The sequence below is a fragment of the Ilyonectria robusta genome (assembly GCF_021365365.1).
Source record: "Ilyonectria robusta strain PMI_751 chromosome Unknown BGZ61scaffold_9, whole genome shotgun sequence".
Classification (NCBI taxonomy): domain Eukaryota; kingdom Fungi; phylum Ascomycota; class Sordariomycetes; order Hypocreales; family Nectriaceae; genus Ilyonectria; species Ilyonectria robusta.
The window spans coordinates 1,142,117-1,156,742 of record NW_025764443.1 but is presented as its reverse complement, the minus strand read 5'-3'; the positions used below and the strand labels follow the sequence as shown (position 1 = coordinate 1,156,742).

The 14,626-nt window shown below is 54.7% G+C and overlaps 6 protein-coding genes across 6 annotated transcripts; 4 read left to right on the top strand and 2 right to left on the bottom strand.

The window, feature by feature from the left end:
• Window positions 1-473: 473 nt before the first annotated feature.
• On the top strand, window positions 474-1,735 carry BGZ61DRAFT_419980 (major facilitator superfamily domain-containing protein; the record flags this gene model as incomplete). Its single annotated transcript, XM_046243472.1, has 2 exons — window positions 474-1,333; window positions 1,381-1,735. Coding segments are annotated over 2 exons (1,215 nt in total), but the record flags the coding sequence as incomplete, so codon positions are not given.
• An 851-nt stretch (window positions 1,736-2,586) lies between these two features.
• BGZ61DRAFT_351433 (pyruvate kinase-like protein) lies at window positions 2,587-4,155 on the top strand (the record flags this gene model as incomplete). The annotated part of the gene is made up of 2 exons (XM_046240332.1): window positions 2,587-2,668; window positions 2,720-4,155. 2 exons carry the CDS (start codon window positions 2,587-2,589, stop codon window positions 4,153-4,155), a joined length of 1,518 nt encoding a protein of 505 aa, XP_046104896.1.
• A 1,136-nt stretch (window positions 4,156-5,291) lies between these two features.
• On the bottom strand, window positions 5,292-6,306 carry BGZ61DRAFT_238582 (uncharacterized protein). Its single transcript, XM_046238309.1, has one exon. It carries the CDS (start codon window positions 5,865-5,867, stop codon window positions 5,325-5,327), a length of 543 nt encoding a protein of 180 aa, XP_046104895.1. The 5' UTR covers window positions 5,868-6,306; the 3' UTR covers window positions 5,292-5,324.
• Window positions 6,133-8,189, top strand: BGZ61DRAFT_493817 (uncharacterized protein; the record flags this gene model as incomplete). Its single annotated transcript, XM_046250698.1, has 2 exons — window positions 6,133-6,276; window positions 6,339-8,189. 2 exons carry the CDS (start codon window positions 6,133-6,135, stop codon window positions 8,187-8,189), a joined length of 1,995 nt encoding a protein of 664 aa, XP_046104894.1.
• Window positions 8,190-9,612: 1,423 nt separating this feature from the next.
• BGZ61DRAFT_351946 (BAR domain-containing protein) lies at window positions 9,613-11,056 on the bottom strand (the record flags this gene model as incomplete). The annotated part of the gene is made up of 2 exons (XM_046240380.1): window positions 9,613-10,872; window positions 11,021-11,056. 2 exons carry the CDS (start codon window positions 11,054-11,056, stop codon window positions 9,613-9,615), a joined length of 1,296 nt encoding a protein of 431 aa, XP_046104893.1.
• A 1,049-nt stretch (window positions 11,057-12,105) lies between these two features.
• Window positions 12,106-13,758, top strand: BGZ61DRAFT_532318 (pyridoxal phosphate-dependent transferase; the record flags this gene model as incomplete). The annotated part of the gene is made up of 3 exons (XM_046253849.1): window positions 12,106-12,367; window positions 12,448-13,271; window positions 13,336-13,758. The coding sequence occupies 3 exons, from the start codon at window positions 12,106-12,108 to the stop codon at window positions 13,756-13,758; spliced, it is 1,509 nt and encodes a 502-aa protein (XP_046104892.1).
• Window positions 13,759-14,626: the final 868 nt, after the last annotated feature.

The following is a 14,626-nucleotide window of genomic DNA, read 5'->3' as shown; positions in this document are numbered from 1 at the left end:
GCACCATTCGCACTGTATGTCCAACAGTATTGATGCTTCCATGTCCTCGCCACCTTTTACAACTCATATCAATGGGCATGTTTCCTAAATTTTCCAAGCTTTAAATCCAATGGATCTGTTTTCTCGGTATTCCTGCAGGTCAGAAGCATAGCATCCCTGATGATAGCCTTCCGCGCCTCTCCAAACTTCGAGCCGCAGGTTGTCAATGCTAACCCATCCACCACAGCAATAGCATTGACTTCTTTCGTATGTAGGCAAAGCGTTTAAACGCGTTTCTCAAGGTTCATATTCCATGTCGTGTTTGTATTTTATTCGTAAATTATGGCCTCACTACAAATAGAATAACATTTGCCTTGCCCCCCAACAAAACCCTCCGACAGTCACCCTCAGTGCTCTTCTCATTCCCTGCTTTATCGCCTTCGTTCAACACCAATGGAAAATCTCGCCTTTGTTCAGTCTTTATTACCCTTGAAATGTCATCCCTCGGCCAGTCCGCTAGCAATTCTTTGAAACGCTTTATTATCGGCTATGGCAAAGATGATCAGCCGGAAAGGAAGCCCAGGCTCTTGAAATGGAGGGCTTCGAAGTTCGTCATCATCGCCACAGTGGTTCTAGGAATATACGTCGACATATTTCTCTACGGAAGTACTGTTGTTGTTCTTCCCTTCGTTCTCGAAAGCCAAGCAGGCGTCGACCATGATGAGATTGGAAAATGGACCGGCTACTCGATGCTCACTTACAGCCTGGCCTCCCTGATTAGCAGCCCAATTGCAGGATTTCTCGCCGACAAAGCACAAAATCGCCGAGGACCACTCCTTTTGGGTCTGCTGTTCTTACTCGCCGGCTGTATCTGCCTCTGGGTTGCATCCAGCATCGCTGTCCTTCTCTTTGGTCGTTTTCTACAAGGCATCAGTGCTGGTTTCGTATGGAGTATTGGACTGGCTCTAATCGCGGACACGGTTGGATACGACGAGGTCGGCGAAGTGCTGGCTCATGCCGACATCTCCCTCTGCTTCGGCCTCGCCTCCGCCCCTCCGATATCCGGGTCTGTCCTCAAGAAATATGGCAAGGATGCAGTCTACGCTTTGGTTCTAGGCTTGATTGTCCTGGATGTTTTCATGCGACTCTTCCTCGTCGAACGGAGGGTCGCAGAAAAGTTTGAGCATGCCTCCGTACTTGGTCGACAGGATTCATCGGAGGGTGAGGGTGGCAGCTCAGAAGATCCCGAAGAGAAAGACGAAGATTCTAGCTATTGGGAGTACGCTTCGGTGCTCTTCAGGTCTTGGAGGATACTCGGTGCACTTATTGGAACCTGGGCTGTGGCTCACATCTTGCAAGCAACCTCCCCAAAATTTTACCACATGTGCTAATTGAATTTAGAATCTCAATCGATGTCGTGGTTCCTATCTTTTGCGAGGAAAGGTACGGATGGGGTCCTTTGAGAGTTGGCCTATTGCTCTTTACCTTCTACGGCCCATCCCTGCTCTGCATCCTCACCGGGAGACTCGCAGACCGACATGGGGGAAAATGGCTCGCAATCGGCGGGTTTCTAGGCTGCATCCCATCTTTTCTCGGCTTGACCACCGTGGAGATGTTTTCTGACGACGACGCCCCCCCGATCATCTGGGTTCTGATGGCTTGTGCAGGCATATCGCTGTCTTTTGCCAACACTCCAGTCATGGCTGAAATTGTCTACGCTCTGATGGGCAAGCAGGATCGGTATCCCTCGCTTCGCCGGAACTCAGGTGGCTACGGATTGGCGTACGGCTTGTTCATGACGGTGTTTTCGCTGGGGTCTGTGACGGCGAGTGCAGGCTCTCCTCCGTTTCTCAAGTTAGAGTATGGCTGGAGTGCTGCCATGTATTCGCTGGCGGGATGCTGCTTGCTTGCTGTTGTGCCGGTTGCGTTGTGGACCGGCAAAAAAGGTCCCGGCGGTCGTTTTGGCATGAAAAGAAAAGAGATTGATGCGTCAGAGGCGGGAAACAGTGACCAGTCGGAAAGTCGTGAACTCGAAGTCATCTCAAAGGAGGTGTCAGTTTAGGGATATTTGTAACTTTAGCGTCGCCATGTACTGTACAATTAGTGTCTGTTGCCGCTCTTTGCTACCAGCCATGCACCAAATCCGAAGCATCTCGCATTGCATGTGACTCAGATCAAGCCAAGATCCCGAATTAACTAGGTTCATAGCTGATTTGAATTAACGCGGACAATATTCGCATCAGTTATTTAAGAGTTGGGGATGTAAGCAGGACGGTAATAATTCCGGCCGGGCTACGAAGAGCGGCTTACAATTGTCCTATCAGCTTCGACGGATTGGCTTCGATTAGGAAAGCAAAATCTCGGCAATAAATTCCCCGACTGTGATGTAATAACTTCGTCCTTATTTCTCACGAGACTCCTCTCAATATTCCCGACGTCGCCACCATCTCGTCGACCCACCTCATCAAGATGGGCATCTCTCTTACTGCCGACCTGTGCAGCCCATTCGGGGTAGACAGGCTGCTGGAAATACGGACCTCGAGGATGAAAAAAATGCCTGGGTTGGAAATCACATCGGGAATCGACAAAAAGATTTGCCGCGGCCCGATGAAACTCACGAAGCTGGGCCTCGAAGGAGATGAGCACGATCCAACATTTCACGGAGGACCCGACAAGGCAATTTTGGGCTGTAAGTACGACTAGAGTTCGTCAAGCGTGCACGTGGTAACCAATATATAAGACTGCTCATCCCATTACCGCGACTGGCAAGCCTCTTACCCAGAGCGAGTAGACCGGTTTGTCCCAGGTGGCTTCGGAGAGAACTTCGTCACAGCCTCCATGAACGAGCGAAACGTGTGCATCGGCGACATCATCTCAGTTGGCCCCGAGGTTCTCCTCCAGGTGTCCCTCCCTCGCCAGCCATGCTTCAAACTAAATCACCGGTTCTCTCTCAAAAATTTTGCACCCCAGACCTACCAGACGAGCCGTACGGGTTGGTACTACCGAGTGATACGTGAAGGCAGCGTCAATGTGGGAGACGAGCTGAGACTCGTGGAGCGAAAGTGGCCCAGGTGGACAGTCGAGCGGGTGCAAGAGTACCTCCATCGCGATACTGGGAATCTTGCCATGAACGAGGAGCTTGCGGCTGTTGAAGCGCTCGGCGAGGAGAGCAGAGGGCAGTTCAGAAAGAGAGTGGCCAAGGCGAAGCGGAAAAGCCAGAAAGAAGACGCGTGGAAGGACTTTAGGATCATCGACCGCAAGATGGAGGCCCCGAGCATCGTGTCCCTGATTTTCAAGGCGGTAAACCCGGACCTGGAGGCCGACAAGTATCTTCCAGGGTCACATGTGAAGTTGAAGCTTCCGAACGGGTTGCTTAGGACCTACTCGATGGTCTCTACAGCGGAAAAGAGCGACAAAGATAACATTGGCAACATGTTTGAACTCGGCATCGCTCTCGACGACCACAGCCGTGGAGGGTCCCGATACCTACATGAATCTGCCAAAGTCGGCGACATTATACAGGTTGGCAGGATCACGACAGATGTGGCTCATGCGGCATCTGCGAGCGTACAAGTCTTCATTGCGGGTGGGATAGGGATCACAGCCTTCTTAGCCTTGCTCAAGCGGTACCATTCCATCCATTTGGCCTGCGATCTCCACTACGCTGTGCGCTCAGCTGAGGAGGCGGCATTCCTAGATCGCTTGGAGCCCATGCGTGAGAGCGTTACCATATACGACAAATCCAAGGGTGAGAGGATGGACATCAAAAACATCGTAAAGACACTGCCATGGAATAGCCATCTCTACGTCTGTGGACCCAACAGAATGATGGAGGCTGCCAAGGAAGCCGTCGAAGAATGCTGCATCCCGCCCAATGAAATTCATTTTGAGGCGTTTGCGGCTGACGTCTCGGGCGACCCTTTCCAGGCGAAAGTAGTCAACCGAGGTGACGAAGTGGTCCAGGTGGGAGAGGAGGAGAGCCTCCTCGAGGTGCTCCGACGGGAGTTCGGCGACGTTCCATCAAGTTGCGAAGTGGGAAACTGCGGAACGTGCAAAACCACGCTCAAGAGTGGCCGCGTCGACCACAGGGGCTCAGCTCTTCAGCCGGAGGAGAAGGAAACGGCCATGTTGGCCTGCGTCAGCAGGGGCATCGGCTTGATTTCCATCGAGATCTAGCTGATTGGGCAGTCGTAAAATGTACCTGGCATGGTACTTGTGTCATGTGTCTCTCAAAACATGGAACAGGTCTAGTAATCTTCAGCCGGCCCTAATCCGTGGCGCGGCGAAGCCATGATGGACGAGGAAGTGGTGTGGATGGCTGCGTACAATTCATTTAGGTAGAGTAGATTATGCATTATCTACCCCGCCTATTGAGCCACTAAGCCGTGTGCGCGATGAGGCTCAAGTTTGAGGCTCTGCAGAGTATGAGTGTGATGGATGGGCGTGGAGGTGGAGGTGTGGACGTAGAAGTGTGGTGGGTGGTGGTGTGAATAGTGTTGAAGAACATTGCAGAATGCAGTAAACACGAGGTTTTGGGTAGCTGAGACACCTCATCTACCGAGCACAGCCACGGGCTTCGAGAATAGGGGGAAGAGGAAACAAGATCAGGCTGCGGACTTGAGAGAGCAGGATCTTGCTGAGGGACCCAGTTGAGCCTCAACCCTCCATGTCTCATTGGGATGCACGCCGCGGTTCATGGAGCAGCTAGCCATGCGGCGATGACACCGACATGCAGTGTATCCCATTCAGGGAAGCTTCGGCAGGTTATACATCAAACACCACGCACCATGGGGGCCCGCAGCTTGCCAGCGCAGCATATTCTTTTCCAATGCGGTTGGTCTGCTCATCAACGCGACGAGGACCAGCGGATTCTGCATGCGTGACACTACCGACCGCGTTGAGCCAGCAGTCAACCAACTCAAATGGTAGAAGGCGTCCAATTAGCGCAGCAAAGCCCTAGTCGGTCGGCCTGGATCCCCAAGCCCGACTCGAGGCCTTTTTTTGCGTGATCAGGAGAGCAACAGGTGATGGCCTCGGCTGACGATGCTCATGCTGGAACCTACCCTTGCAGAGCCTCAACTCTGCGTTGGGGCTTTGCTGCTAATTATTTAGGTGGCCCACCGGCAAATGGCGGGAGCAGGAGGTACAGTAGCGGAGCAGAGCAGAGCCTCAACGGCAGAGATTTGCGTCAATAATAAGGTAGGTATTCTTTTCCTATTGGCGGCCCATCGGGAAACTTGGGCGTTCCGTTTTTGCATAGCCACATCAGTTCCATCGTAGCCGGCGCCCGCAGCTCCCGTAGTGCCCCCCGTCTCAGTTAGGTTGTGCAGCCGGAACTGATACTCCTAGAGTCTCCTGTGGTTCTCGACCCCGGCGCTCTCCCGAAAGGGAAACGGGACTTCAAAGTGCCATGGAGAGAAGAAAACTCTCCTCTGTCCACTAGAGTCGATTGGAGCCTCCTCCGGACTTGAGGGCCCCTGTGGACAGGGTTTACTACGTAGCAGGCACTGTGCAGGCTGAGTCTCGTTCGAAGCCCCATGCTCTCCTTTCACTCTCACGGCCGCCGAGAATCCTCCCCACGGTGTTGCGCTGCACCTGCGTGCGCACATTAGCAGTCGATGCCACCGGAATGAGGCACCCCCCTTCGTGTGCTCCTTCGTGCCATGATTCGCAACCCCGACGCTCCAGCATCCGAGCCTAACCTCAGCACAGGAGGGCGTAGGAGACGTATGCGATGGAGGCGTCTGCTCCATTCCGGTGGCATGAAGAGCCGCGTCTGTGCGCCCGAACGACGTGACACAGAACCTCGAACAGCGATGTGATGCTACCGTCCACATAACACAGGCCGAGCCGACCGATTGGAACCCAGGCCATGGCCCATGGGTCATGCGGCTCTGCTCGAGCTGTCGGGGACTTGAGCCCGCCCCTGGCTTTTGTCAGGGACGCAAGTAAGGCTGTGGTGAGTGGTATGGAAAATATCCTCTCTTCACTGCCCTTTGTCCTCGCCAAATATAATAATGTCGCGGTCCTCTCTCAATCGAGTTGTGCTCTCGTGCCTTCTGCTGTAGAGTTGCAACACATGCCTTGCCATCGTCAATTCGTCTTTGGGAGGTCTTTCTACGGCGGCGCCAGAGCCTTTAGGGTGCAATAGTCATGAGCCTTCTTAAGCTTCCCATTGAGATAATTTCTCTCATTGCTGAGCTTCTTCATATTGACGACCTCTTCGACTTTGGACAGACGTGCCGCCATTTCCACTATATCCTGCTCAGCGAGAGCATCTGCCGGGTGGCTCTTCAGGTGAGCCGGTTCTTTGCTTCCAATTGCCCGCTGACCACCTGGCTGACGAGATTCATACATAGAGGGTCAAGTTCTCACCTGAGACCCTCGAGGCGCAGACGGCGCATGCTTACGCGAGGGGCCTGCGGAGGCTTGTCAAGAGGCGGAATGCAGTTCGATATGCAGAGCCATACTTGGTCGCCGTCGTGGCCATGGCCGAAAACTTCATCTACACAAACGGTGTCCTGTGCTATACCGCTAACCGCGATAATCTCCGTGTTCTCGACGTGCACCGATCAGCTCAGGAAGAGCTGGTTGTGAGCATCCCTCGGTTGCTGCATTCCTTGATGCCCGGGTTTCAGTGGTCAAGTCTCTACCACTTCCGCCCCGTGCACTACTCGCACGGCATCGTATCGTCATTATATAGCCACCAGGATTGCGAGGGCATTACGGTGAGCTGGCTAGTCGTCTTCCGCACCAAAGACCTTAAAGTCCTCGCCTTTTACCCCCTGCGTTCGACGAACAAGCTGTTTGTTCGAAATAATGCCGATTACCTCGTCTACGGCACGAAATCCCAGCTAGCATTCGATGGCTTTAAGCGATGGGCTCTTCAGCGGCTCGATCTTCGGACTAAAGAGTGGACGCCCTCGGATCTGACTCTGTGGAACTTCGCCGGCTCGAACCTAGGCCAGAACATCTGTTTTGAGATCTTTGACGATTACTTTTACTGCCTGTCCAATAAAAACAAGCTCCATCCAGAACACGGGAAATGGAACTCTTACTACCACGTCGTGCGGTTCCCTCTCTGCGAGGCAACCCGCGAGAGCTGCGAGTCGCCGCCAATGCGAAATCTTTGGCGGCGGCATGCGGCCGAGGGCCCGGTCGATCAACGTTGGGACGCGCTGCAACTCACAAGAGATGAAGGCACGGGAAAGCTGTTTATTTTCGATTCTCGTCGAGAATGCCTTCCGACGAACGCCCAAAGCCAACGCAGCTGCTATAAAAAGGAGATTCGCTTCGATAAAGACGACGAAAACGTCGACCCGGTTCGCCATCCGATGTCGGATATCCTCAGGGATACTCTCCCCATAGCGCAATCGTCGCCGGACGAAGAGGGCCACGATCCCAACGCATGGGATAGTGAGACTCACATCGAGACTAGGCTCCCGGAAAATGTACACGTCGGTGACAACGGAGCTTTGGGGCCCACGTTCACAATAGGAGAATGTTTTGTCCGGTTTTATAACTCGTCGTGCGAGACCTTTGTCGATTTGATCGACGAGTCCCAGCGCTTGCGCCTGCGGGTTCGACCCAAGCTTGATCCCGCTCACGGGACTGCAGATGATACGCGGACCGGCCAATTATCAAAGACGCAACTCAACACTTCCAAGGAAGGACGCAAGGGACTGCATCACGGGGTCAAGTTCTGGCCACCGGATCAGTCTTCACGGCCCAACCCCGAGCTAGCCCAACTTCACAATATCCTCTATCCCCAGATGCCGCTGGGCGAAGTTGACTGGGCCATGGACGACCGGACTCTAATCTATGCGCCAGGGCACGCGGTTAGAGGCCGGTCCAGGCCGCTAGTCCTCATATCTTTTGATTCCGCGATTCGGCTCCCTGGCTACCCAAAGCTGCAGCTCGGCTCTGCAGATTCAGATGGATCGAATATCCTGCCGCCCAACGGACCCCGCCCGGCGGCAGAGCATGCTCGCATTATACCAGAGACTCCGGCGGGCTCCGTGAACCCCCATGGCGTGTCTGGCGTGTCTTCCGCTCTGGCTACCTCAGATACCCCGTGCCAGAAGGATCTCACGGCGCCCGATGTAACGCCAATCCCAACGGCTCAGCCATGGGCCAAGACATATCAGGCTCTTTACATGAGCATGCCCAAGACCGAAACATCGCCGTGCGGTTTCGACTTGTCCTACTGACTCGGCCTTCCCCTCTTGTTCCTCGAGATGATGCCATTGCCCTAGCAAGACCATCCGACAAACACTGAGGCCCCCCCGTGAACACGTGGACTCGGCTTAATCGGGTCGCGTCGACTGTTCTAAGCCGCCGCTACCATTGGGCCTTATGCAAAACCGCCTTAGTCTTTCCTGATACCGAGGGAGACCAGCTGACAAGTTGATGACCTGGCAATGCATCAAGAGTATATGAAATGGCACATGTGGGGGATAGGAGAGGAGGGGATCTAGCCTTGATTGACGACCTGCTATTATTTCCCAGTTGGTAAGCGGGAGGGAGGGGGGGGAATTAGAGAAAAAAAATCAAGCCTCGGGATGGCATGTCGAGATGGTTCGCACGCCGGTCTAAGGCAACCGCAGGCTGACGGGCACACTAAACAGACACCATCCCTACAACAAGCACTATACGTACCATAGAAAGCATTAGAGAATATGGCCTAGGTCCACTGCACATGTACTGTACTGCACCTCTAGTCTAAGAAAATATTTTCCATTTCCATTGTTGTACATGTTGGACCTCCATCAGGAAACGACTGCGAGCCTCCATGGCGAGACAACTTACCCCTCAATGCAAGCCATTGCCAAAGCAGGGAGGCAACCAAAGCAGGGCGGCAAGACAGAATATCAGATTCCACAAGCGAGATAACTCGGCAGGGAAGGAATACACATTCGAGAAGCATGCAGATCTGCGAGGCAACATCTCGGATCTGCACGACACCCCCCGTGTACATGGGCGTTGGCTTTGACAGCTCATCGTACATGAATGAGTATGAGGCACTTTAACGCACTTCTTCGAATGCCATAGCTTGTGAGAAAAGTGCAAAGCCCATGTGCTCCGAGAGGAGTATGCCGACGGCGAGTAGTATACGACTTCTGGAAAGCCGAGGCTGGGGCATCGTGAGACCTCACCCACATGCTAGAACTGCATATTGCACGCGGGGAACGACACGGTCCGAGGAGGAAACGACACACGGTCCGAGATTTTCCAAAAAAGACTCTCGTATTATATGCCTTTAGAGGAGCCTGCCACACAACGCCAGGTATGCCTTACCCCGGCCACAACAGGCCTGTCTCCAGAAATAATGCTCAAACCAGTCCCGCTACATCCATCACCCCGTGGCTTCTTTGTCTCCTTGTCTTCTCAAAGCACACCGGCCTCTGCCAAAACAATTCTAACGCCGAGGTTCCTTGCGTCTATGGGCATTTATCATGGACGCGATGAATTAGTCGGTTGTTGATTGCGTGCCACTATCGAGGTATAGGGCGGTAATCGAGCCAGATGCAGTTTCGTTGACTCCAAGTCTCCCGTTCTTCATCCGCTAAGTTGCACATAATTGCCTGCAAAGACTGATTAATTTCGCAGATCAAAACAGATGCGCAATCACCATCACATACCTGGGAATTGGCCCTCTCTGCCTTGGAGCTTTCCCGTCCACCACTCATTGTCATTCTGCGTTCGTTGCACAATCTCAATTACGTCGCCCGCCCGGAAGCTCAAATCGCCCTCGGCTTGCGCCGCGTAGTCGTAAAGGGCTGTGACAGTCTCGGCAGCCGAGGCCGCGATCAGGCCCTTCGGCTTCGGCTTTGGCTTTGGTGGCGGCGGCTTCGACTTCTTAGCGGCGATGGCAGCAGCAAAACCGGCTTTACCTCCAGCAGGAGGAGAATACGGCGGTGGAGGGCTCGGCTCAGCCTTCTCGGATTGCCTCTGGAAGGTGCCCACTTTAAGGCTCGGGCTGGGAGCGCTTGGGGAGATGGTGGCCTTCTCGTCCTCGCCTTGGGTGAGAAGCGCTTGGGTCTTGGGGCCCTCGAGAGTCGGACGGGGTTGGTACTTGACGGGTCTCCGTTGGCCTGTCGTCTTGAAGCGGACGATTGATAAGGCTTCTGCTTGCTCTTGGATGTCGCCACGCTTCTCGTTAAAGGCGTCCTCGATATCCAGCGTCAGGTCGAAATAGCCAATGTCGCAATGCTGCATCTTTTCGTGTAGTGTGTAGAAGATGTTGAGCTGCATATAGTAGAATGACTGGAAGAGGGGTTGGATAAACTGGCGCTCAAGCTCAAACAGCTTGGGGAGCTCATCCTTCAGCAAGTCGTTGAAGTAGTTGAAGTCCTGGGTGGCCGTCTCGACATCGCCTTCAGCCTTCCACATGGCCTTCTCATCCTTTGCACTACGTTCCTTCTTGTCCTGCAACTTCTTGAGGTTGGTGCGGTGGCGATCATAGTCGATCTTTTTGTGTTCTCGCTTGAGGGCCGTCTTACGTATCACTTTGATGACATCGAGCAGCTCGGTAGCTGGGCGAATAACCCTAGTCTCTATCATCTCCAGCTCTGGGGAAAGCGTTTCCTGCAACTCCTTGACGACGGCCTCGTATTCCTCGCAGGCGCGGATGCCTTCCGGGTTGCCCTGGACCTCGAGCGAGTCTGGATCGGATACGCGACCAGAGATGGGCTTGTAGATTTCGGTCATGGCCTTGCTGAACTCGATCTGGTGAGAGAGCATGCCATTGATGGCCTCAAAGTACTTTTTGGATTCATCGTGGAGCTTCTTTGTTTCGGTCTCGAGTTCCTGGAAGCGGCGCTCGGAGTCGATGTACACAGCGTCTTTGGTGTGTTCGCCGACGTTGAATTTGGCCTTGATTTGTTGCGGTGCCTAGAAGGAGAACGGAAAGCATCAGTATTCCATCCGATCATCTGTAGCTCGTCACCAGGCGCAGAAACACGAGGCGCGGTTTTGCGCGCTCTGCCACTCCACCTCCACCACGGCCAACCAGCCAGGTGAGGGGCACAGCACGGCTTACCCGGATGACGCTTTTCTGAAAGCCCTTGAAGCTCATTTTGGGCGAGAAGGCGAGAGAAAGAAAGGAGAGCGGGTGAGCGCCCGTAAGTATGCGCAGACGCGGTGTTGGGGTTGTCGACAGGGAGCGAGCAAGTGAGAGACAGAAGTGTCGCCGGGAATCGCAAATCGCGAGGCCGCCAGGTTGGACGAGGGCATCAACCTTAATTAAGGCACATGTCGACCGGTGACGACTTGGCCGTGGCTGTGCTGACTGCCCGCTGTGCACTGCTGCCCGCGCCGAGATTGTGGCGCAGGCCCTGTTTTTTCGCATCCGGCTTCTACCAAGACTCCGCGGCTGGCAAACATCAACACACTGCGTCACCGCAAGGCCAAGCCGCACCTGGAGCCACCACACGGCCCGGTTGCGTCACTGCTCGCTACGCTACAGGGCCCAGGATTCGCCGTAGGGATGTGAGACTGGGGAAAATGTCTGGTCCGGGTTAGGGAGGCACACAGTACGTACCGCGCCGCCGCCTCGCACTGAATCGCGATGCTTCCCAGCCGTCAGCGCCTACACGGTAATAAGGACCGATTCCCGCGCCGCGTAACCGATTCCTCGCACAAGGAGCAGGCACCAGGAAAAGACACTTGGGGATAATAAATGCTGCCTACAGCACCAACCTGCTCGGTTGCGACAGGGCTTCGGCTTGACCAGTCGGACCAATCTCTTAACCAGTTGCCTGCTGCAGCCAGCCTGCCCCTCGCCGACAGCTCTCGGGATCGTGCATTTGCAAATCGCCACGCCTTCCTTACACAGTAGAAATGGGAAAGGCCAGTCGCTGAATTAATTCCCCGTTACCTCCGCACTCACTTTCCCCTCCGGCTCGCTGCTCGACATCCCAGAATGCACGTCGTCATTTTATGGAGGTCCGGTTGCCAGCGCCGGGCTTTCAGCCAATAGCGGCGCCGGATCTGCCGGATTCTTATCACCGAGTGACCGAGCCGACGGCGAATGACAAATTCTCGACATCGAGCTAGAACTACCAAAAAGTCTCCTCTCCGCTCTCCGCTGGGTCTGTCCGTGCAACCGTCAGCTCGCTCAACACCATGGCCAGCAGCTTCACATCGTGCGCCGTAAGGTCGGCAGGCCGCCTGGGCTCCAACCCGCGCGTTACTGTCGCTTCCCTGCGCGGCCTGTCCCGCGCCACCGTCATCGCCAGTCGCCAGCAGGGCCGCGGATATGTCTCCGAGTCCAAGAGGGACAACGCCCAGGTCGAGACGGCCATCAAGCTCGACAAGAAGGACTTCATAGACATTCCCCCTCCGTCCATGGACTCTCCCGCCAATGCCAAGGTCAGCCCGATGGCTGGTGAGTGAAATCCGCTCCTTAGGGCCCCGAGCTGGCCCTATATCATTTCGAGCCAGCTTTAGCTAACTCATTCAACGCAGAGGTATTGAAGCAGGCCGCTGTCATGGAAGAGGGCCAACGACCAATCTACCTCGACATGCAAGCCACCACTCCCGTCGATCCTCGAGTCCTCGATGCCATGATGCCCTTCTACGTCAGCATCTACGGCAACCCCCATTCTCGAACACACGCCTACGGCTGGGAGAGTGAGAAGGCCGTCGAGGAGGCCCGTGAGCACATCGCCGCTCTTATCGGCGCCGACCCCAAGGAAATCATCTTCACCAGCGGTGCCACCGAGAGCAACAACATGAGCATCAAGGGTGTCGCCCGCTTCTTCGGCCGTTCGGGCAAGAAGAAGCACATCATCACCACCCAGACCGAGCACAAGTGCGTTCTCGACAGTTGTCGCCATCTCCAGGATGAGGGCTTCGAGATCACCTACCTCCCTGTGCAGAACAACGGCCTCATCCGGATGGAAGACCTAGAGGCGGCTATTCGACCCGAGACTGCTCTCGTCAGTGTCATGGCCGTCAACAACGAGATCGGTGTCATCCAGCCTATCGCTGAGATCGGCAAGCTGTGCCGCAAGAAGAAGATCTTCTTCCACACTGATGCTGCCCAGGCTGTGGGCAAGATTCCCCTCGACGTCAACGCCATGAACATTGATCTCATGTCGATTTCCTCGCACAAGATTTATGGTCCCAAGGGCATTGGCGCCTGCTATGTCCGAAGACGGCCTAGGGTCAGACTCGACCCCCTCATCACTGGTGGTGGCCAGGAGCGAGGTCTCCGAAGCGGAACCCTCGCCCCGCCGCTGGTTGCTGGCTTCGGCGAGGCTTGCCGCATCGCCAAACTGGAGATGGAAGTACGTCTAAATTCCCTTACTCTACCCAGCCCTTTGTTTAGCAATATGACTAACGATGTGATAGTACGACACCAAGCGTGTCAAGTACCTCTCGGACCGTCTGCTCAACGGCCTTCTTGCCATGGAGCACACCACCCAGAACGGTGCGGCCAACTCCTTCTACCCCGGCTGCGTCAACGTGTCGTTTGCCTACGTTGAGGGCGAGTCCCTCCTGATGGCCCTCAAGGACATTGCGCTGTCTTCCGGCAGTGCCTGTACTTCGGCCTCGCTGGAGCCCAGTTACGTCCTCCGAGCCCTTGGAAATAGCGACGAGAGCGCTCACAGCAGTATCCGCTTTGGTATCGGCCGTTTCACCACCGAGGCTGAGATTGACTACGTCCTGAAGGCTGTGCAAGAGCGCGTCACCTTCCTGCGAGAGCTCAGCCCCTTGTGGGAGCTGGTGCAGGAGGGTATCGACCTGAACACCATCCAGTGGAGCCAGCACTAAAAGCAGATATCAACCTTGCGATGTGTGAAGCTCCCTAGGGACGTTCGTTATCCTGGGGGAAAAGGAGTTGGGGATTATCGGCGGAGGTCGACCGACTGGGGGCGGCCCAGTTGTGTCTGTACAGCACTGTAACAACAAGATACCTCTCTTTCTCTTGGGCTGTGGGGATGATGTGGGAGTCATGGTCAAAGGATGGAATTCCAATGCACGGGACCTGGGCTCAGTTCGGATTAACACGAGAATCTCCTCCGTATCCACGCAGCTAGCACTTGGGACGTTGTTCATCCACAGGTCGTGGATGACAGTCCAGCCAGTGTCCATCATGGACGGCACTTGACAGAATGAAGCATGACCATTCACTGTGTCGCGTTATGACAGCGTCTTTAGTAGCACTTCGTACATGTGCTCGTCCATGATTTCCTGCATAAACTGCCGAACAGCCGAATGTTGCGCGTCTCTCAAGGATGGAAACTTCCATCACGGATGGAGACATGTGCAACAACAATCAGGGCGATTGTATCATATTACGTTGCCTTCCCCACCACCGTCTTAATTTCCCGTCACTACTGTACAAACTACTGTGCATCCGAGACTCGAGTGACGTTGAGCACGTTGCGCCTGAGTGTGCAATAGCGGGTGTAAGAACGTGGACGAATTAGTTGACGTCATTAACCCAGCTCGCCCTTACGCCACACCCCACCACGGTGCAAGTCACAGCCGTTTCCATGGAGCCTCTTGATGGATCTTGATGAGCATCATGACATCATTTGGCTTTTGACAGCTGCCGCCTGGTGCTAGAACCATTGTTCGTCACTGGGATGTTGCACGCTCTTGCCTCGTCAAGAATGCCTCCGCCATAGGTATAAAG